The sequence below is a fragment of the Zonotrichia leucophrys genome, chromosome Z, assembly GCF_028769735.1.
Source record: "Zonotrichia leucophrys gambelii isolate GWCS_2022_RI chromosome Z, RI_Zleu_2.0, whole genome shotgun sequence".
NCBI lineage: Eukaryota > Metazoa > Chordata > Aves > Passeriformes > Passerellidae > Zonotrichia > Zonotrichia leucophrys.
In genome coordinates this window covers 45,381,943-45,404,934 of record NC_088200.1, presented here as the reverse complement: position 1 = coordinate 45,404,934, position 22,992 = coordinate 45,381,943, and the positions used below count along the sequence as shown (strand labels likewise).

Genomic DNA, 22,992 nt, shown 5'->3' with positions numbered 1-22,992 from the left:
CACTTAGACACGATCAGTAAGATTTATACTTAGTATAACATTATTATGAGGATTATGAGGGGTGTCTTCAGCCTTCTGACAAAGTTTTTTACATATATTTGATTTTTAGGTGAGTTTACTGTTATAATTACTTCTTGACTGTTACATGCAAACATCTTAGGCCCTGAACACTGGTTTCAATTAGCGGCAATGACTTCTCTGCCGTTTATGAAAAGATGACACTGTGGACTGGAGAGCCTTTATCTAATTGTGTTTTGCTATTGCCCTGTATCACTGGCAGTAACTGCTGAGGTGCTTAGTGCCTCTGCACTGGATTTCTGTGAGACTAAAGGCAAGTGTTGGGAATTATGCAGCAGAATTGGGGTGATCCCAACACTTTGCATGAACTATAATCTAAAATAGATATTTTCAGAATGATGCATCAAAGTAATAGAATGAATGATACTTTTTTGATTGCTTAGTCCCCTCTTTTCCTGGTTCCGTGTCCTCTAAGGACAACCAGGAAATCTTTCTGAGTGATTAAAACAATGTTTAGGTAGTTCCACAGCTCACAAAATGGGATGTGCCGTACCTTTATAAAACTTACATACTCAAAAGCATTAGAAAGCTCCTGGAACACAGTAATCCTCAGCTGAGGAACGGCCTACTATTCTGGGACTACTTCAAAGCTGTGTTTAACTTAGAGCAAAAATCTGGGTGGTAGCATTTGTGTGTGTGTTTTAATAGTTACCAATTATGTCTTTCTCCAGAACTTCCTCGTGGGGTAAAGGAGATCTCGTGTTACAAGACTGGTCACTTTTAATTGTTGAAATAACAGTATTTAAGTACTCATGGATGGTGTAACTTTTGTCATACTGTGTCTGCATCAGTTTCATCCCATTGTAGTAGTCTTGGAATTGGTCACTCTAATGATGGGGGGAACAGAGCGTATGTTAAAACAGCTGCAGGTCTGTCAGGTTAGAGATTTTCAAGTCTAGTTTATTTTCAAATAGATATGAAATTTCTAATTGCTGGGGAAATTTTTTTTTTTTAATTTGACCATTGATCTTTGGCATCAGCTGTAGAAAGGCTGTGGATCTTAATCCCAGATTACAGTGGATTTCTGTGAATTTTGGAAGACTTCTCAAAAATGAGATAATTATTTATAAAACAAATATTTATGGCAGTAAGTGTATAGGGCATAATTTTGTCTTCTAATAGACAAGTCTTACCATAGTGAAGAATGTTTGCAAATGCTGTGTTTCCTACAAAGATTGGAGCAGTGACATGGGGAGGACTGGTTTTGCATGACTGTGCTGGCATACACGCACCAGTGCACGTCATCTTTGGGAGTCAAAGGTTCAGTCTCGGTCTCGTGACCAAGTGCTCTAAATGCACTGAGAACTTACATGGTCAAAATGTAGCTGTTCAACATGGGACGCTTTTCTCAATTATCTAACCCTGTCCTCTTCCTCAGAAAGATCAGCACTATGTTGGATACCTATGTTGGCTCCCTTGAAAACTTTGCTTACTGCTTGTTCTTAGAGTCTTTGAAGCCTTCTGTTGTTCTTTAATTATCTTTTACCAGTACTTGGGTCATCCTGGTCCCACTTCAGAAAGTATTTTTTTTTTCCAGAATCAGTAAATTATGATTTAGAACCTGCTGCAATTATGTGGGTATTTTTGTTTAGGGTTTTTTATTTGTTTATTTTTGGGGGGGGGTTAAATCTAGGTTGGGGTTTCTTTTGTTATATTTTTTTGTGGTTTGGTGCCTTTTTTGTTGTTTTGCTGTATGTATTTTGGGGGTTTGGTTGTGGGGGGGTTCTGTTTTTGTTTTTTTTTAGCAGACAAAGTCATCATTCAGAGCTGGAGAGCTGAGGTTATTTTTTACTTAAATATTACATAATTTAAACAAGTGCTAACTGCAGCATTGTAATTAAACAGCTTGATGCAGTAGCAAAGTATACTCAGGTCGTTTAATACCTTAAACTATTAATGTTTGGGTTGGGTTTTAGTTGTCTTGTTATTGGGATTTTTTTTGTTTTGTTTTTCTTTTTATACCGATTGCTTTTTGAAAGCTTTTTTTTTCCCCTTTATCTTGTTAAGGGATATTGTAGTTTTCTATTTCAAATAAAAATGTAGACTGTGTCAACTTCTTTCCATTCAGTGTGAGATGGCTCTTGCATTTCTGAATGTGTTTAGGATGTTTATGATCCAAGCTTAGTAATAACAGAGTGAGCTGTGGGAGCTCTGGTTTGATATCTGGTGCAGCATCTACCCTGGTGTGTATTCGTCAGCTGCAGGCTTTGTTTTTAGGAAACATGAGCTACCCAAGTCTTCCTGAATTTAGGTCAGCATTGTTGTTGTGCATCTGAGTCCCAGAACCTCAGATAACTATGGTTGCTAATCTATGAAGAAAACGAAAACTCATTAGTGCTCTCTTTTCACATGAATAATGTGAAAACGACAGACAAAAATACTGCCTGATACAATCCTACGGTCAATAAGAAGTGTGCAAGGCAAGATAGAAAGCCCTATTGTTCTCGGTTTTTTCCAATGCCTGCTCCCTTTTCATGCTTTTGTCTCTGCTTTTGTTTTGTACCAGCAATCCAGAACTGCTTTTGAGATGTTTCTTTTTACTTCTTGAAAGTGTGCAGTTATCTGGGGTATGGTTTATATACATGTGAAGGATGTTTCCTTAGATTTTTGTATGTTTTCACTGAGCTAAACATGTGGCCTTTTCCTAAGACTCGCTCAATGATACCTCTCCCTGAAGGATTGTGTTGTTGTAACTCTTTTGTGCCAAACTCATTTTTTGACATCAGCTGATAAACTGCCATATTGATAAACTGAGTGTGAGCTTAACAATGCTGCCTCATCATAACCAAGATTTCACGTGTTGGTTCAAGCTGTGTGTTACTTGCCTTGCCTCATTAATTTTTGGTTGGGGTTTTTAAGGCTTTAGAGAAAACCCATAAATCTCTCCTGCATGTCACTCTCAGCAGCAAGGCTGTCTGTAGTCCAGCTTGCACTCTCTATTCTAACATCTGCTTCATCGTCTAGCTCTGCTTAATAGCCAGCAGATTTGACTACTGGTATCTCTAGCCTCCTTAGCACAACTTCGTGTAAGCTGATTCTGAGAATCTCCAGGAACATATGGACTGTTCAAGGAAGGAATGGTTTCTAAGGAGGGGCCAAAAGCTACTGCAGTCCATGAAGCTGTGATAAAGAAGTTTCCAGTCCCCTTCCTCTCTTTTCATTCTCACCTCCCACGCTCCCAGTCTGATCCTGGATGCTCCTCTACCTTATGATTTTTCTAACAGATCTAACTTTACATATGTGCTGATTGTGGTGCAAACAAAACACCTGTGTGTTCTGGAAGTTAACAATCGACTGTCACAGTTGTTCTTATCACTTGAGCAAAAGTATGTAAGAAGAGATACTTGTTTCTTTGCTCTCTTAATAAGGGCATTCTTTGATCTGTAGCTGTTACACAGACTTTTGTTGAACGATGAGAAAGAACAGTATTTTGTTTTTTTCACAAAATAGAAAGTAATTTGTGGCTACATTAGGCAATGACTGTCTCTTTTTTAGTTGGGTCTGAAGTGACTGAGGATGTGATCCTGCCTCTGCCATCAGTTTACAAGAAGTATGCTCTACATCTAATTAAGAGTGTATGACTGTTTTCATCTGTTGAGGATTAAAGCAAAATAAAGCTTTGGCTTTGATCTTGTAAATGTTTCTTTAATGGACAAAAAGCTCTGTCATTCTTTCCCCTTTTTAGAAATGCATTGTACTTTCTGAGACATCACTTGTGTGCTCTGTTAGGAAAATTGCACTGTTTCTTTCCAAGAAAACTTTTGGTTTCTGTTCTTCCTGAAAAATTACAAAGACAGAAAAAGTGGAGTGGATGATAATTCTCCAGCAGGAAACAATGGAGGACAGTCTTTTTTAGGCTTTTTGTTTGCTCTACAGAAGTCATTCTTCACTAACAGTGCACATACTAGCAGCTTTGAATTTCTGTTTCTAAATAAAGTAGAAGTAAGTTGATTAACTGTGAGTCAGTCTCTCACTGTCTCGGTACCTGGAGGTTTCACACACCATTTAACCGAAAGCAGTACTTGGGAGTAGCTTGTGCTCATTGTGTGGGCTTGGCTTCCCTGTGAGCAGCACTAGTCATGGGGCTCCTTTTCTGGTCAGAATTAATATGCTTTGCTCAAAGGGACAAAAGATGGACCGGAGCTGCACTTAATGCTTTTCAGACTCTGCTTTGGACTGGCTTTGAAAACTGCTGTGGGAAAGTTTTTTTAAGAGCTATTTCTTTGATCTATAAGGGGAAAGTTTAGAGTTAAAGAAGTGTTAAGGAAGAAGGTGTGCAGAAAGAAATACCAAAACATCATAGGTGAAGGTGTGGTAATGCTGAAGTTGTTAATAAAACCAACTAGGAGGGAAAACTGGATTTTATAAAAATAATTCTGCTTTTGTGTAAAATAGAACTGTCATGGATTTCTACAGTAAAAAGATCCTTCCGTACTGGAATTGTCAAAAACTGCTCACTTCTTGCCTTGTCTTCTCTTTCTTAGCCTTTATGATAGATCTACCAAAGCTACCAGAAGTCACGATGCATGCAGGCTTAATGACGTTAGCTGTGCTTGCAGGCTCCTAGTACTACTCTGCTTTCCTAAGCTTCTTAATGCTTCATATACAGATGTTTAAAGTTGCAGTTAGCTGATTTTTTCTTTTTTTGCACATGGAAAATTAATTTTTTGCTTAATTTAATTCATGTGGGTTTAGTATATTAATTATTTTTTTAACACATCACTACATTTCAGACTACATACTCCTTATCAGCATGCTCCTCTGATAATTTTAGTGCTATTCTCTGAATCTAAAAACTGCCATATTAATAAACTGAGCGTTTGTTTATTAACTGAGCGTTAACTGGTGCTTGATTTTACTTTGCTCTTCTAAGATCAGTCACATGGATTGCTGTTTAGTAATTACTTGATAGTTCAGTGCATGCATGTGCTAACATAACCTACAAATGTGATTGGATATTAAACACTAAATATGGCTAATGCAGGATTGTAAGAAATGTAGAATCTGGAAATAGTTATCAAGATCTTGTTGTTAAGAGCTAAACATTTTACAGCACAAGAAATCATCTTGGTTTCTAAATCAGTAACATGCAATATGATATCACCCCAAAAGAAATACACACCTACTTAATGATACTCGGGAATAAGTAACATGCACAGTTTACAGAGAGAGTCATGGTTCCAGGCTTCAGTCTTCCTGTCACATCTCTATGTTTTTATCTCTATTACTGCCTAAGTGCATAGTATTTATATAATATATGTAACTATGTGTATCTAGATATATATATAAGCATTAATTTCTTACTATCTAGAAGAAGCATCACATCAACATTTCCTTGATTAGTTTTGCAATCAAGTACATCTCTTTGAATATTGTAATTTGACAGTACTGCAGTGTTTCCAAAATGTCACTGTTACTTCTTTCAGCATGTGCATCTGTCTCCACCTTTGTAGATCATACCTGAGGTCTTTTGCATGTACAGTTACCTCATGGCTAGAGCAGTTCTGTCGTGGGATGTGGCTTCTGACATCATGAGGCACATTTGAATGGCTAGTAGGTATCATAATGGGAGTCTCCAGCTTTCTTAATTCTGTACAAGCCATGTAAGGAAATATTTCTCCATGACTTTTCTGAGGACATCAGCTAAATTCCCTGTGACACTTCTAACACAGAGAGCTTTCTGGTGCTCTGGTGCTTTCTGGTGAGAAAAGTTAAGGCAAAAGCTATTTTTGGCTGTCACTGTCTAAAATGGTCTCAAGTTTTCTGTGCAGATCTCTTTTATTCCCTGGATGGATTTGACAGAGAAGTTACCTAGTGCTCCATTAGCAGTTGAAAGATTATAGACAGCAGAGATTTAGCAAAGGATTAGTCAATTGGAGAGTGTGCATTATCCGGCCAGGCTTAGAACCGTGATTGTCTCTTCAATCATTTTCATTAGTGTCTTATTCAAAGATTGAATTACGTAACAATGACGTTTCTGGGGAATCTGGTAGGAGTTTTTCTTCGGTTTCTCTCTCTCTTTTACTAACTATCCTAGTCTGGAAGAGGGGAAGAAAGCATTGTTTTTATGCTTCAAACTTGCAGCATGTTTTAAAAAGCATCATTTCAAATCAGTGAAGAGGCATGACTTCAGTTGCAGCATCTGCATTTGGATGATAACTTGACGTGGTGGAACTCTTGAGAAAGGCAGGATGCGGTACAAGAAATACATAACTATTTTAGAAGCAGCAATAGGTATTACTCCCCTTAACAAGAGGGAGCTGCTTCCTGAGGGTAGACACGCAAATCTGTGGCAACATCCAGGGTAAGTGTTAAAAAGCAATCAGTGAGTAACTATGGGAAAAATTGTGCTCACCTTGAATCATGCATTTTTAAAACTTGTTGTCAGAAAGAGGAGAGTTATTAGTAAAACAGGTAACTTTTTTTTGTACCTTCCAAGCTCTGTATCTTCAGTAGTTGTGGTTGAACTTAGTGGTTTCATTAGATATTTCTGTGTACTACCTACTTGCCCTTGGCTAGAGGATAACTAGGAGAAGGTGTTATTTCTAAATGAGGAGTTTGCTGAAGAACAGGAAGAATAAACACATGTATATTCATCAAAACAGAAATGAAATAGCTGTTTTGTATTTTTTGCTTGCTACTAACTTGATGTATATTTGTGTTTCCCCTCTCCTCATTTAAAAATGTGCATATTTTAATTTTTATTTGTCAGAGAAGCAGTACCTAAAATGAGAAAAGGAAAATCACTTTTGTCTGTGCAGGCAACTTTACTTCTCTGTTTAGAAGCAGGAATTCATCATACTTAGGAATATTGTTTCCCTACAAGAAGGTTTTTGTGATTTTTGTTGAAAACAATACAGAGTGCTTTCTTGTACCATACAACTTGAGTATTAGGCATCAGAAAAATCCTTTTGTAAGTAATTTTTTCCACCAAAAGCGAATCTTGTGTGGAGAACAGAGTTGTCATTCTCTTCCATCTGCCTCTGTATGAGTAGCATGGATGGATGGGTGTCTTCAGGGTCCTTCTGGTCTCTTGTATTTTTGTAATACAATAGAATATTGTCACCTTGTTTCAGACATTGCAGAGGAGTGCAAAATATGAGAGGCTTTTGTCCAAGACCAATTAGTATGTTTCTGTTGGTTTGGAATAGTTCTGTGTAAGCAAGGCTTCAAAGAAAAACTTGGATTATAATTGTGGCTGTTTGACTATAGCTGAATTCAGATTTATCCTGTAACTTTTCCACAAATGTGTTTTCTTTAATGATGGTAGTAGCAGTAAAAGCAAATAAATCATAAGTACCATATGATTTTTTTCCAGATCTATCACCAGAACCACAACAACTAGTCTAGAAAATACACTAATGGATATGGTTTTGTGTCCTTTTATTAACACAAGTGTTCTTCACATTAGTTCCAAATTTCCAGTGCCATGTTAATGAGTGTTTGTAGGGCTTTTTGTTAAAACCTTGCCCATTAAAAGGGATTCTCAGTGCAGTCTGTTTGGACTCAGGACAGCGGCGTGTGCTTCCTTCGGTTGTTCCATATAAATTATGTACATGCAAATCTCTGATTTCTTCAGCTGCTTTTTATATGTTGATAAAATACATGATTTCTCCTGCTATTTTGAGAAGCTGTGTTGGAAAGTTCTTGTATATATATTCTTGTAGCATTCTTCTTTGTTTTCAAGAAGACTGGCAAGAGTCACAGCTTGAATCAAGCCCTCTAAAAATGAAACTTACTAACTGTAATGTCTATTTCTTTTGTAACTTTGACTGTTTGTCTTTCCTCTATTACTGAGTATTAGTCAGTATCTAAGTGCAAAATACACTGTTAAAATTTGTTTTTATTTCCAGCATTCTTATTTGGATATCCCCATGCTTTCAGGGAGAGGTTTAGTTAAAGTGATTGTTGTACACACTTGGAATTTCAGGCTGGTTAAGATGTATCTGGATTATGTTTGGATTTGCCATTCCAACAGTTTCAGAAAAGCAGAAAGGCTGTTGTCATTGGACTGTAATAGGGATCCCTTTTATGTTTTTATTAAAACTTTCAGCGAATGAAAGGTTGGTAACCAGCAACTGAGTTAAAGTAAACTGAGTTGACAAAAAAGCACTGTTCTTTTTGTAGCTGCATACTGCTTATTCTGTATGACTGGAATAAACACATTAATAATGCACTTTGCTAAGATCAGCTTATCACTCAACTTCTAGAGGTACGTTGTTACATTCTTTGTAAAAATAAAATGTGATAGAAGTGTACGTGTGTGTGTGTGTGTATAGGAAAACTTTGTAACATAATGAGACACTTTCCAGAACCTAATACTGAATAAAGGGAATAGAGGTTCTTATTTGTCAACTCCTCGCTGCACAAATTCAGATGCATAATTAAGCACTTTATTTTTCTTAAACATCTCTTAAGATAAAAAACAGCACTTGAGTGTGATGCTAGGTCATCTTGACTGTGATGGCTAGAGCCATTGTTTGAAAGTTGTAAGAATTCTGCTTAAAAACCCAGACTACTGTGCAAAAGAAAGTACAAAAGGCAGATACATTATTTTGCTAAGGTATTAATTGATGTTTTCATATCAAAGACATTGCAAAGTTAAGTTTTTCTGCTTCCATCTTTGCTTGGAATAGTGATGATTTCTGTGACAGATAGATTGATTTTTGTGAGGTTTGACAAAGGGAAAATTATGGCAGCAGTGGCAGTTAGGTTTAACTTGCTAGTGTGACTTTTCTGCAGCCTCCAGAATAGTATTTTGTGTATAGCCTAGAACAATAAGGCTGAAGTTTGTTTCGAATGCACAGTATAGCTTGTGCTGCTCTTTGGTGGCCATTCATATAAACTCATATTAAGCATCTTGTTCTTCTGCAACTCTGAAATCATGCCTTAATTTAAAACTGTAGTTTACTTTTAGAAAATGCTTTTATGATGGAAGACCTTGGGGAGAAAGGATAAAGTAACCTTCTAGTTTTGAGGTGTGACGTCTGGCAGGTGTATGCATTGTTGCATGTAGTAAAAAGTTAATCTGAAACAAAACATATTTTTAAAAAATTTTAGATATTTAATTTTGCTTTTTCAAAACTGTGACCTTATTATATTTGTGGTCACAAAAATGTGAGACACAAGACACATCAAAACTTGGACCAGACTTTTAGATGGTGGGAAAGTTCTACAGAATTCTTTCAGTGTCTCTTTCTTACGTGTCTCAAGGGATCTAGAAATGGCTAATGGAGTATTAACCATAGTGAAAAAACATCCATACATTGCAGGGGGCAGGGGGGAGTGGCACGGAAACAGGCAAACAATATCAAACCTGCTAAAAGAATAGCTAATATACTTTCCTAGGAAAGTCTGGCTATATCCTATGTAGATGGAACACTTTGGAAAAATGTTTTTGAGAGAAGAATTGGAATTACTGAGTGGCATGTTGGTTTTCTTTTAAAAACAAAACAAAAGCCACCACCAAACCCTAACCACTAGCTTGTGTTTCTATTTCTGTCAAAAGTCCCTTCTTTATCTTAGTGAAGCTATTAATTTTCTCATTTCCTACCAAGGGTAGTCAAGGACCTGACAAGGGGTCAGGGAGAGGGGGAGTCCCACGACAGGGATACTGAATGGAAGCTAACACTATACTTGTGCCCAAGAGGGGTAGCCTGTTGAGCAGGGGAAGGAGGGTAGATGATTACACTGGAAATTGTTTTCTTTCTATCCTTTGGCAACTGAAGTTCTTAAGTTACCGACCGATGTCGTTGGAGCACATGTATCCAATTGTTCTCTCAAGATACAATGCTGTTACTAGCTTTCCTATATAGTCTTGTGCAAGCTAAACAATCAGACCAAAACTAAATTGAAACAAAAAACCAGATGGTTTGTGGAGAGGACCAGTGCAACAAATAACTATAAGTATGCTTCCTCTCAACACCCTATTCCATTGGCAAAAATGCATGGATTGCTTTACATGCAGGCTTGTGTGTAAATATTGCTGAGTATCTCCTTTTTTTAAAGCACTATTTCCACATGATTTCCACAGAAGCTAAAGCATGTCAAACTTAGCAGGGAAATATATTTTATATCCTCTTTATCTCTATGACTTCAGTGTTCCAGGCTTCACAAGCACTCCTTTGTGGTTATAAGTGACTTAAATGAAACTTTGTTTTTCAGGGAGCACAATACTGCACTGCCATCTCCTTGTGAGTGGGACTGGGAGCACAGCTGTACATCAAAGCACAGCACAGCAGGCAGACAACGGCACTCAAAAATCATCACTCCTCCCAAGGTACTAGTCTGTAGTCAAGTTGCATCAGGTAGACCTAGCCATTAGTTTAAAATTATGTATTCTTGTCATGTGCTAGCTAAGGTATATATTCTTTTAACTATGTTTTTATAAGGTTTCAATAAATTGTACTTAGTAGAGCAATATGAAATTAAAACTAGTTCTTCTGAATTATCAAAGAAACTTTAAATGGTTACATGCACATTTGCTGAGAACTTGATGATGTACAACAGGCCTCCAGAAGAGGAGAGGTTTCTGCAATGAAGTCAATATTCTGCTAAAGTTATGCAAATAATAATGCACAGGCCTGTACTAGTTCATCTGTTAGCTAAACATTGGTAAAGAATGGATGTAATCTATGATGATGTCTTCAGCAAATATAAATATTTAGCATGAACTTGGGGATAAATAAATTACTTTAAGCACAAAGGGTAATATTCATGGGAGTTGCTTAGTGACTCAGTCAGTCCTAGGAAACAGAATAGCCACACAGGGAGAGTTGTTTTGCTGCATATTTTCTTACAGTACATCATTAAGGTAAATATAATCCTTTTGGCATATTAACCTTGCTTTTGAAACCTTTTCTCAAGTGCTTCCAGAAGGACTATAAAATGTATCCTTAGTTTTATGTGTCAATCGAACATGCTTGGCTTGTTTTTGTAAGTGATTAACAGATGATGGCTTTAGGAGAGGGAAAGGTTTTTATGCTGATGTTTTGCAAAACTATAATTGACTTCCATTTTTGAGATGAAGCAGCTATTGCTGCTTTAGTAATTTACTTTAGAATGTGCATATCTGCTGTCCTGAGTTTCTAATTTGTGACGTATTTAACCAAAGCTCTTTAATTTTCTGGGAGTGAGGGAAAAATTGATCTAAGAATATCAGTGAAATGTAATTAGGCAGAATGTCTCAGCTGAGGTCTTGAGCAGCCTCTGACATTTTCCTCAAAACAAAAACCTTCAGTGGTAGGGTATGCCAAATTTACACCAGGGAATGTGGATAGTTGCGAGCTCAACTCTTAGCAAAAGAAATTCCAGAACCATTTATCAGCAAGATCGAGATGGTTCAGAATGTGCATCCAGCTGCTTTGTCTGTGGGCTTCTAGGAGTTGTAGAACTGGCCAGGGAATGACTGGATGGTTGTGTCCATCTGCTTTCTCTTATTGTTCTTGCTGTTCTCTTTTGGACTAATTGACAGCTCACTTTAGTCATTTGCGAAAAACATCACCCAAAAGTGGGCATTTGTACCCTAGCTGGGACCTGAATAGGGTTGCAGAACTGCTTTGTTTCTTAATAAGCTCATCAGCAGGAGGTTTGCCAGTATAAATAGGATGGGGAGAGGCAGAGCTTTGAAGCATACTTTTCGTGCTCTAAGGAACTAACTTGGCTGAAGAACTGCTGTCTGGAGCTTTGTTTTTTAAATTAACCCCTATATCAGGGAAAAAAGTAACACATCTTTCTGTATGTTACATCTTGTGTAATCTGCATATTCTTTTGCTTGTTTTTAATAAGCATAATGATCTCCATGAGAATGGGATTTTTGTTTTCTTTATTGTGTTGTCTTAATTAATTTGAGCCATAACAGTTGATTAGTATGGTAAAGCTTTGATGTTGTAGAGCTTGACTTCTAGTGGGGAAAGGCAGATAAATAGCTAAAAGCAGAGGATTGTTTCACATCCTTGCCAGTAGTCAAGAAACATAGGGAAGAGAGGAAGGAAATGAGATGTAAGCAAAATGAATGTTCAAACAGAATGTGCCTGCAGTTAAAAATGAAAAAATTGGAGTTAGGGAAGATATTTCCTTTCAAGTGTTGATACACACTTTTGTATGGTGTCTGGGGAAAAAAACAGTACACACTTGTGTGGTTTAGATTTGTTTAAACTACATTGTTATTTCTTTCTTTAGAATAGTGGGTTTAGTTTTTGTAGCTTCTTAAAGTAGTAGAGGTTGAAGTGCTTATGCCAAGCAAAGTTGTTTCAATTTGCACAGCGTGTAGAGGAGGGGATGGGGGGAGGGTGTTCAAGCAGAGTCACTGTTTTGCTCTCTTGCAGTAGGTCAAACTATTTTATTTGCTTGCCTTACTAGTGTAATTTTCAAGGAACAGCAATGTTATTTGAAACATTGCTCAGATGAAAATGTAGTTAGAACAAATAGACTGTATTTCTTTTTCTCACAACTATAATTTTTATTAACTGTTACCAAGCACCTCTGCATATTCTCATGCTGTTTTGTTTATCCTGTGAATGTGCTATACATCTCTGTTTTCTAATTGCCGTATTCTTTGCAAAAAGAAAGTAGCAACAAACAAAGCAAACAGTCTTCTGATTTAAAGCAGACCAAACTTGTAATGTGTGAGATCTGTTAGAACTGATCACTGTCCAAAACAGTGAGAAAGATATACATTACATTATAAATATATAACTGTATTTCATATTGTTAATGTCCAGTGCTGTTCCTAGTTGTTCAGCATGTAACAGTATTTGAAACACACATGTAACAGTGTGTTTCAAATTTTTTGTAAACTTAGAAATTAAGTTCATGATTGACTTAGAACAGTACTGCTTCTTGCTCTAAATAATTATCTACATTTTAAAATTTTAACAGTTTGAGATGTCTCAGTAAATCTCTGTGTCTAGGTTAAAAAAAATTAAAATATTCTGCTCTTGAAAACATCATAATAGGTGGCCTCCTAAGTGACAAAGGATTTGACACTGTGATTATCCCATAAAAATTATGTACAAAGTGTGGGATGCTGTGTATGTTGGGCTTTATGTTTCTTCCCGGGACATCTATGCTTTCTAAAATAACAACCTTAGTATTGCTGCTTTGAGACTTGGAAAGTGTGTATAGCTGTTCATCCTTGCAGTACATCAGAGACAGACAACAGACCAGACCCTGCAGCTGTTGCATAATCACAAGCTGTACTTTGGAAGTGGAGACAAGGGGCAGGATAATAATTGCCTCATTCCACTTTAAGCTGGCACTTGAATCATGTGGTAACTCCAGAATTATAAGATAATTCAGGTGGAAAGGGACTTCAGGAGGTTTCTTGTGCAACCTCATGCCCAAAACAGGGTCATCTGTGAGATCAGAACAAGTTGCCTGGGGCTTTACCCTGTTGGGTTTGAAAACCCCCAAGGACAGAGACCGTAAAACTTGTCTGCAGTGGGTCCACGGTCTGTCTGTCCTCATGGGGAAAATTGTTTCCCTTTGTGTACATCTGAACCTGTCTTGTTTGAACTTTGGCCCATTGTCTCTTATCCACCTTGCACTACTGCTAAGAACCTGGCCTCATCTCTTCAGTCTCTTCCTGTCAGCACCGGTGGGCTGCTGCTGAGTGTCCTGAAGCCATCCTTCCTCCAAGCCAAACAAACCTAGCTGCCACAGCCTCCTCTTGCAGAGCCAGTGCCTCAGCCCCCACCATCTTGCTGACCCTTCTTTGGACTCACTTCTACACATGGTAGCAAGTGTTGAGATAGTATGCAAGGTGTTTCTTCTCCAGTTCCCCCAAGACAGAGATCAGGATTATTGTGCCAGGCATGTGACAACCCCAGTGTAGAGCTGTCATGTTTGAACATGTTTGCATGTTTGAACCATATGTATGGAGCTCCTGGGCAGTTCCTGAGAGTCAGAGGTCAGCTACCTACACATCCTCTAATCCTGGAGGTTGAATCTGTTAGTGTCCAGCTTACTATATAAAGAAGCAAACGTAATTGGATTTATGAATCATTTAAGTAGGACTGGGCTGGCTGATTTGTGTGATTTTGCAGGCTGATGACAAATGGCAGTCTAAAGAGATTGCCTGGAAGGGAAGGGGGAAAGGCTGTTTGACAACGTGGTATTTTTAGAAACTTCTACAGTGTCTCTCATGACAGGATCATGAACACTTGCTTATAAACAAGAGCAAAACTGGCATCTCTTTTCAGATAGTTCCAAAACTGGACTAGCAGCCTACATTCCCAGTATCTCTTTCTGAAATCAGTTCCCAGCTCTTAAAGGAGGTTGCCTTTTCACCATGCTATCTGGCAGCACTACCAAGTGTTGAACTTTAACATTTAAAGAAACAGAAAAATAATTTATTGTCATAGGGACATGTTAAAAGGCTTGATGGTGGAGAGGAGGCAGAGAGAACCTGAATCACAACACGCTTGCTGCCGGCAAGTTGCAGAATAGCCTTACTCTGTTGGCTGGAGTAACAGTGAGAGCAGCTGCTTGTTTTAAATTTGCATCCTCTAGTGTAGTGTTAAATGGGTGTTCTCTCAGTGGATGCTGGAAGTGGCACAACTGCTTCATTCACAGTAGCATTAGATAATTTATGGAATATGTCTTAGGTTTTGCATGACTCAGGCTACAGCAAGTGATCTCTCTAAATTAGTGCTACACAGACCATAGATTCAATCTGATTGTAGGCAAAAATGTCTCCCTTGATTACTTAAACTGAAAATCTCAATGGGAAATGTGTTCCCTGTAAGTTATTTGCATGTTTTTCATAAAGTTAATACCAATAATCTTTTCCATTGAAGTTAATTTTAAAATTCCTTTACACCTACATAACATTCCATAAAATCCCCTGCAGATGATGCTGTTTTGTAGAGTCATTGCGCACGCGGTAAAGCTGGTCCTAAATACTGCAGAGAGCAGAGCTGCAAATGTGTAGTAGCCTAGTTCATACAATTTTTACATGGTGCTAATACCCAGCCTTTACTCTTCATGATGCAGTATCCCTTGCAGGACTGACTACAACTGGACCTGCACCTCCCATTTCAAAGGGAGACCAGTCACTGAAATGTGCATGCAGTCATGCCTCCAAACACAGAGGCTGCTCTGGGACCTGCACAGGCACATCAGACCATTTGGCTGAGGGTCCTGCCCCTCTTCTGCTTGTGTTGCTGTCCTAAGTGAGTTTTGGCTAGTTTATAGGTATTCTTTATCCACACTGAGGAGTTTTGTGGTGTTTCAGAGAAGATGAGACAGGAGAGGTTGAACTAATGGTAAACAATATGCCTGAGCTGTAGGTGAGGGGTTTGGTTTACAAGGGAAGAGAGAGAATGGGGATGCTGTGCTACCATGGAATAGCTGTTAAGTAAATTGAATGCTTTGAGAACATGTTGCCCCTTTTCCTAACACAGGAGGCAGAAACTTGAGGTGCTGGAGGAGTTTGCACAATTCTCATCACTGTTTACACTGGTATCCTTCCATTTGTTGCTTAGCTGGCAGTGTCTTCCTCTCATAAGGCCTTCCTGCATATTCATCTTGGGAGGACATCTTGGTCAAGAGCAGGCCTGAAATTTTGCTATTAGTGGTTGAATTGCAGGATAAGAAACGTGGCAATTGTTACTACACCGTTTCTTACATCAGTCCATGCCATCACTATGAGCATCTGGGCATTCGGCCAAGCTCTAGAGTGAGCATGAGCACTAGAGGCCACTTAGTGCTCGCATTGGCAGGCTGGTATGGGATGATTTATATGCCCATTGTGGCAGAGTAGCTGTTTAGTTTGAGGGAAAAAAAAAGAAAACACGAAAGGATATGTATACTTTGCTCTTACAAGTGAGAAATTTTATGGATAATCATGGAAAGTATTTAGAGAGCCCACATGGATTGTTATCTGTTATTGCAGGATGCTAAATAAGAGACAAACTGATAGGCCCTTCCCAGATGGTATTTTGTGGTAAGGGATCCAGCCTATCTGGCTTGTGGTCAGCTCCTGCATCTGGGTTTCACTTACCTCAGGCTAGCTTAGTGTGTTAACCCTCCTTGCTGCCCTACAGGTCAGGGAAATATAGCTTCTCTTAGTGATAACACCTTGTGGCTTTGATGAAGTCACAGAACATGCCAAAAGGAGGCATTAGGTCAAGCCACAGCTTTTGTCTGGAACCACAAATAATCCTTCTAGGCCTCGGACAGGATAGGCAGACCTTTAGATTGCTCTGACTGGCACTGTCTGCTCTCACCAAGAAGCTGTGGCTAGTGGGGGAATCAAGAGTAGTAGCTCTTTATCTTTTGCCAGAACCTGTGTGGAAGGAAGCAGCTTCAGGATGCTGGTGCTCTACTTTATGCTGCCACGAACTTTGCATATGTGTTAAGAGATGGCAGTCAAGAGATCTGCTGGCTTCTTTTCCTGTCCCACCTCATGTCTGACAAGTGCTTTTCAAAAAGTATATTGCCATCCAGCTTAAAACAAATGTTGTTCTTGCATCTACAACTGTGTAGTTGTCTGCAGAAAAATTATGTTTTCATTGTGTCGTGTCGTTTCAACACATACTGGACAGTGGGTTTCTCTGCTAATGCTGTGACATAGCATTCTGTGCAGATTTTGCCAAACTGTGCTCTTTGGAAAGTGCCTCCAGTTTGCAGAGGTGTGCACCAGTGTAGAGTGATAGCTGTTTTGCCGTGCTATGCTGTATCTCATGGACAAATTCTTGATGCCAGAAGCTATCACAGTATCCCATGTGTGTGAAGAACCTGGCCCCTTTCATTTTTCCAAGTGGTCCTTACTTCGGCCATGTACTGGACTGCTAGCGTAGCAAAAAAGTTGTATGGTATCACTCACTTGTAAAACTGAGAACAGGAACGACATCAAACAGGAGCAAAGTTCATGCTTTGGCATTTTTTTGCTTATTCTCTTTAGATTTGAGGGTAGGCAATACAAAGTAATGGGCTGTTTGCCTTTTTTTTTTTTTAACATTGGCTTAAGAAAGTTTTTCCCTTACAGTTGGTTCTCATTCTTAGTTTCTTCCTTCCAAGAGTTGATTCAAGTATTGCCTCATCCACCCAAAATAGCATAAAGCCAGGAAGACAGCAGCACTTGGGAAAGAAGTCTTTTTCTCTGAATATAATGTGGTTGAATTTCTGCCCATCTTCTCCTTCTTAGTGTTTTTAGTGACCACTCGCTTCTGCAAGCTCTTGAGAATAGTGAACTCAATAACATGGTTTTTTTTTTTTTACAATATGTAATTACAGCTCCCAAAGCAAGCAATTTGGCCTCTGAATTAATAGTAGTGGTGTGGACTTTCAAGACTGGTATGGAAGGCTGTTAGGTGGTGGGAAGGAAGTCTGACCAAGGCTGTGGACGTGAGGAGTGTCAGCTGTGTGAAGGCTTTCACATCCACGTCCTCCTAAAAGCACACTGACAGAAAAGGTGGACATGACTGGGGCATGTCGGTTTGACAGAACCGGGCTGTGGATACTGTCCAAAAGCCTCATGTCAGGAATGCTGCCCGGGCTTGAGCCACCAGCCCCATCGCTCGTGTTTATCCTGTGACGGGCGTCAGCTGCTGGCCGCTGCCAAGGGCAGGAACAAAAGAAATATTTTTGTAAATGGGGAATAACAATTCTTTTCTTCCCAGGGAGAATGGAAGTGTTTCTTTGCCTCCCCGGGGCGTTTACAGGCACGATTGGCTGGCGGCGGGGGCGGCCGGGCCCCGGCAGGACAAAGTCTCTCTGTGGAGGGCTGCTCAGAGCCGGCTTTGTCCTGCCGGGCTCCGGCCGCCCCCGCGGGGCTCCGCCGCAGCCCCTCGCCAGCGGCCCGGCCGGTTCCCTCGCGGGGCGGAGGCGGGCGAAGCATTCCCGAGGCAGCCGGGACTGCTGACCGCCAGCCCCCGGAGCCGCGGGCGCCGGGCCCGGCGATGTTACTATGGGAGCGACGCAGGGCTCCGCCGGGAGCGGCCCGCGGGAGCCCGCGGCCGGGGCGGAGCAGGTCGGTAGCATCCCCGTCACCCACCGCGCTCCTCCTCCTCCTCTGCCGCTGCTGCCGGGCTCACCCACCGCCCCCCCAGCCGCGGGCCCCGAGGGGACAGGCCGGGCGGGCAGCGGCGGCGGGCGGGCGGGCGCACAGGTGTGTTCCTGAGCCGCGGGACTCGCCTGCGGCCCCGCGTGTGGAGGGCAGGAGCCGCTCCGGGCGGGCTGCGGGCTTGCTCCGCGCTCCCCACCGGCGCGGGCTGCCGGGGACAGCGCTGGAGCCGAGAGCGGTGGGAATACCGTGGGTTTTCCAGTCAAATGGGAGCGGGAAAGCAGCCTGTGCTCTGAAGCGCTGGCAGGTGCCTGTGGTGCCCGAAGGCTGTACGAAGTTTTGTATTTTAAATACTGGTTGGGCTCAGGGTGCAGGTCAGTGTTTTAACTGAGAGTAACCCCAGTGGAGAAAAAAACGCAGAAGTTTGGTGAAGAAAAGCCGCTTCCCCCCTCTTACTGGTCCTGGCTTTTTAAGATTGTCAGATTACTGCTGAACTGCAGTATTCAGTGTGGCTATGGAGTAGTAGGCAGCATCTGTCAGGAGAGGAGGGGGTGGTGTGGTGTGCGTGCCGGCATATAGAAAACTGAACTTCTCTATAGTCGCTTCTCCCACCCCCACTAAAATGTGGATGGAAGCCATAAACACTTATTTACACCTCATGCTTTGTTTTGTGTTTTGTAGAATAATCAGTACTCTTAAGTATCCTTGAAGTGCTGATTATTTGAGGAGATTATTTCCATACTCTGTGTATTTGGGTTGTTTATTGTTTGAATGGTTTGGTTTTTCTTTGTTGTTGGTTTTGTTTGGTTAGGGTTTTTTTCTGCCCCAGAGGTTGTTCAGTTAATCTGGGTAATTTAATCCTCTCTTCTTGTTCTGTTATCTTCAACCTCACCTGTATTTGAGTGTTTCATCTCTTCTTAATCCTTCTTGTAAGTCCTTTGACACAGATCCCAGTGTATTTGACACTGTTGCTCCAGTACATTTGGTAAGTAGGTGTAATCATTTGCTGTTGGCTGGGGTGAGAGAAATAGAAACAGCCCTTATAATGTGCTGCTGCCTTGCAGGGGTCTCTTGGGGATGAGGTTTACATGTGCTGTCCTGAGATGATGGAAAGTCTGACTTGTGCACGTTTGAGCTACAGGAGTTACAAAAAGCCTGCATTTACAGTTGTACACTTCACATGGCTATAGCTTAAATACTTCACTTGAACAAAGTTAGAGTCATGGAATGATTCCTGAAGTAAAATGCTTTGCAGTGCACTCAAACAAATGTAGTGCCAGAGTGTGTTGTCTCCTCTATTTGTCCCAAACAGCAACATTTTATTGGCCTGCTTTTATCAATATCGTTGGAATCCTTTCGAGGTTAATGGCAATGCTTCTGTTCTGATAAAAAATGTGGGTTTTCAGGTCTCAACTGAGTATACGGCATTTTGTCAAACCACCTCAGGGCCTGCCTTTCATGTAAAGAAGTAAGAATTAATTGGTTTGGTTAAAGCGTCTTTTTGGCTCACTTTTTCAGCTGTGAGCCCATGCAGTGTGGAAATTAGTTGTGCAGGTTATGAATTCAGTACCAGCTTCTCTGTCAGCAAAAGGGGAGCTTTGGCTGATCTTTCCCTCTGTCCGCTGTGTGAGACTGCAAGAGAGCTCATGTTTCTGGGTGGACCTAACTCAAGTAGGGAGACATGGTCAGTGTAGCTACCATGATGGTTATGTTCCTTATAATACAGTTGCTAATAAGGCCACAATTCCATTTCTTTTATAAAGACACCAGTTTGCTCATTATTTTGTACAAAAAGAGAGAAGAACCTGGAGAGATACTACAGCTGTGAGTTCTAGATTCATTTTTAATTTTCCTAATGAAGCTGTGCAAATATAAAATTTATAACTAGGGATTCTGGCTGTAATTCATGGCTGTTAAAATTGCAAATGAACTTAGAATCCCTTCATCTTTTAAAGACATATTTGGAATGTGTTTCTTACCATGAAAATTAAGAACTCTCCAAGAATTTTGTGTCATCTGTGCTGATGGGAGAGACCTATACTGCAGGTACCAGCCTTCAGGCAGATTTATGCTCCTGAATGCATCCTAACTGGAGTGTACAGTGGAAAACAATATGTAAATGCAGTTACTCAATGCTTTTTGAGAATAAAGCATCATCTAACTTACTAAATAGTAGGAGATATGCCTTCATGCACTCTTCAGGCATGTCTATCCCAGATCTTCAAAATGCAGTAAAGAAGAAAACACTCCTTCAAGGCCTGCAGTTCCAGCAGTTAACTAAACAGACGGATAATCAGCAGCAGCCTTCCAGGTATTTGTGTCTTTTGTTGTGCCCAATTAAGTAGTCAGGGAGCAATATCTTGTTTGTGTGTTCTGCCACCAGAGTCTCTAGATCTGAAAAACAATACTGCGTGAATGTTTCGTAACTGAGTTCTGGATGTTAAAAAAACATAGCATTAAAAAAAAAATTGGAAAGAAACCAGCTCTGATCTACAGCATCTGAATACAGCTACAAGAAATAATGCACCTATTCATTATTCATTGATTTATGACTTAATAATATGTATATACTTAGCCTGCCCTACCTCTTGCTTACACATGTATGCCTATTTTGTGACGAGAGCATTCTGAATGCTCACCCCTTATGACTTTTAGTCAGTATGAGCTTTTCAGAGATAATGCAGGATGTCTAGCTAGACTGTCATTCTAGGCTCCATAAACAAAGCTCTGAGAAGCAAATAGTTAGCCTTTGACTGAACTGAGCAGCTTGCTGCCCGGGTCAGCACTTGGCACTGATTACTCTTCTTTCTGTGTTCCAGCACTTGCAAAAATCTAGTGGATAATGTGAGTTTCTTTTAATGGCTGTGGCAGAGGATTCTTCTGTCCAACCAGTGTTTCAGAAGCTTTTTGAAGAGTTGCAGAACTTACATTTTTTTATTTCTTTCTTTTCCGTAGAAATTCTTATTCCAAGAATAAAAAGTGGTCAGTGGTTTAGTTATTCTGTTCATAGAGTTGATACATTATTAAAGCAATTGAAGTGACAGTAGCATAGCTAATTGGTAGCATGTGTGTGCATGCTCTTTAGATGATGCATAAGAACTCGTTTATGCTGTATGGAGCTGTACTTGCATTGTTTTGTCTGTGGGCTAAGTAACAATTATAGTTTGGCTGTGATTTTTTTATTTTCTAACACTTAGTTTCCTAAAAGTCTTTCAGTGGGGATATTGTTTCTGACTCTGTAGTTTGGCAGGATCTCCCTTTCAGTTGCTGGCAGTTGACAAATACTTCTATGTGCTTTACCTCAGTATGATGTGTTACATTAGGGCAAAAAATCCCAGTGTCAGACTTCTGAAGACATAGTGTTGCTTGCAGACGGATGCCTGCTGACATTTCCAATAGCTGCTCTTTGCTCAGCTCCTCTTTGGCAATAATTCTTTCCTGGCTGTTTGTGTGCAGTGCCCCGTGCACCTGAAGGTTTTAGGGATAGGTTAGGATGGTGGAAGAAGGTGAGGAGTCTTGTACCTCAGAGACACTTGTCAAGCTAGCTGTTGGTAGAATGTGAGACCCCCTGTATCAGAGTGCTGTTGCTGTGTCCCTCTTTGCTGTCCCTTTAGTGTATGTGAAATACTTATAATCTAGTTCCAAAATATGTGGATGTCTTAAGTATGTTTATAATTTTCTGAATGGCTTTTTGTTATTATGTTGTTATTATGATGTCTGTTTAATGTTTGCTGTGGTGGTGAACTACAGAATTTAATTAAATTTTATTCATTAGTTAAATTTTATTAATTAACTTCTCTCCCCTGTTTTTATAATTTGACATAATTTTCAGGTCCTTTTCCAAGCTTTCTTTTCCTGCTTTATATTGTAGAAGCCAGAAGCTAAGTTCCTAATGTCTTCTGCAGCAATATAAATGGACTAAAACTCTTGGATCACACTAATTTGATTACATTTTTTAAAGCATTTTCATCTATAGGCAGGTACATAATTTCAGGGTTTTTTCAGATGGTTATTATGGTTTGCTTATGCTTTGTGTGTCAGAAGGTTCTTGAATTGTGTAATGCTCTTTCATGTGGCTCAGACCACAAGAAGAAAACTTTCTATTCCAAATCTCAGTTGAGAATGAACTAGTTGCTACCAAAATGAGATTTGCTCAGGATGGTAATTTAATGGAAGCATTTCTAAACCTTAATGATTCTGACCTGTTTACTTTCCCTTCAGCCACATAAGCAAAAGGATTCTCTTGTTTTCTTTCTTAGTTCTTTTCAAAGCCTCATGTGGTTTATGAAAGTTGCAAAAGGAGGAATAAATTTTTTTCTGTTACTTGCTGAGCTTGTTCTGGTTAGTTTATTCTTTGTGTACTCAGTTTGCAGTTCAGTGGAAGTGCCCTATTTCATAGGGATGTGTCAGTTTGGTTTCATTTAATGGTTGGAGTGGTGCCTGAAGTTACTTACATTGATGTTACATGCATGTGAAGTGTTTCAGTAGAAATATTGCATCAAGGGCTCTAGTTTTAATTTGTTTTGCTGGCATCCTTTCAAGTGAAGAAAGAAGGGCTGCAGATAAACTTGAATTAATGCTGTAGAAATGAACCAGACACGTGAAAGTTACTATCTTGATATGAAAGAAAAGGGGCAGCTGACTTCATCCCTCTGTTCCTTGTGTTAATTTACTGCTTGTTTTTTGGCTGCTGTCACTTCATAATTTTAGTTAGAAAAGTCATGCTAAACTGCATGGTAGGTGTACTGTAGGTAGGAGTTCACATCCAGCCTTGCAAGAAGATTGAGGGAAAGGAATGAAAACCACTTGAATTTTACCACTCTCATCTGCCCTTCTGTTGTTTTCTTGCCTCAGAGTGTTGTCAGGTACGGGTGAACTTTAGTGTAATACTATTTTATGTTGGATGA

The 22,992-nt window shown here is 39.8% G+C and overlaps 1 protein-coding gene across 2 annotated transcripts in view; it reads left to right on the top strand.

The window, feature by feature from the left end:
* Window positions 1–22,992, top strand: part of TJP2 (tight junction protein 2) — a 62,574-nt gene that overhangs the window by 1,802 nt on the left and 37,780 nt on the right. Inside the window, exon 2 of one of the 2 annotated variants that reach the window (XM_064736721.1) lies at window positions 10,243–10,357. Coding sequence is in view for 1 of the 2 variants with exons in the window: in XM_064736720.1 (XP_064592790.1) it covers window positions 17,990–18,052 (63 nt within the window). In the remaining variant the exon portion in view is untranslated. Of the gene's footprint in view, window positions 1–10,242; window positions 10,358–17,821; window positions 18,053–22,992 lie in introns of those variants that run through there. The other variant, XM_064736720.1, reaches the window with a different exon arrangement.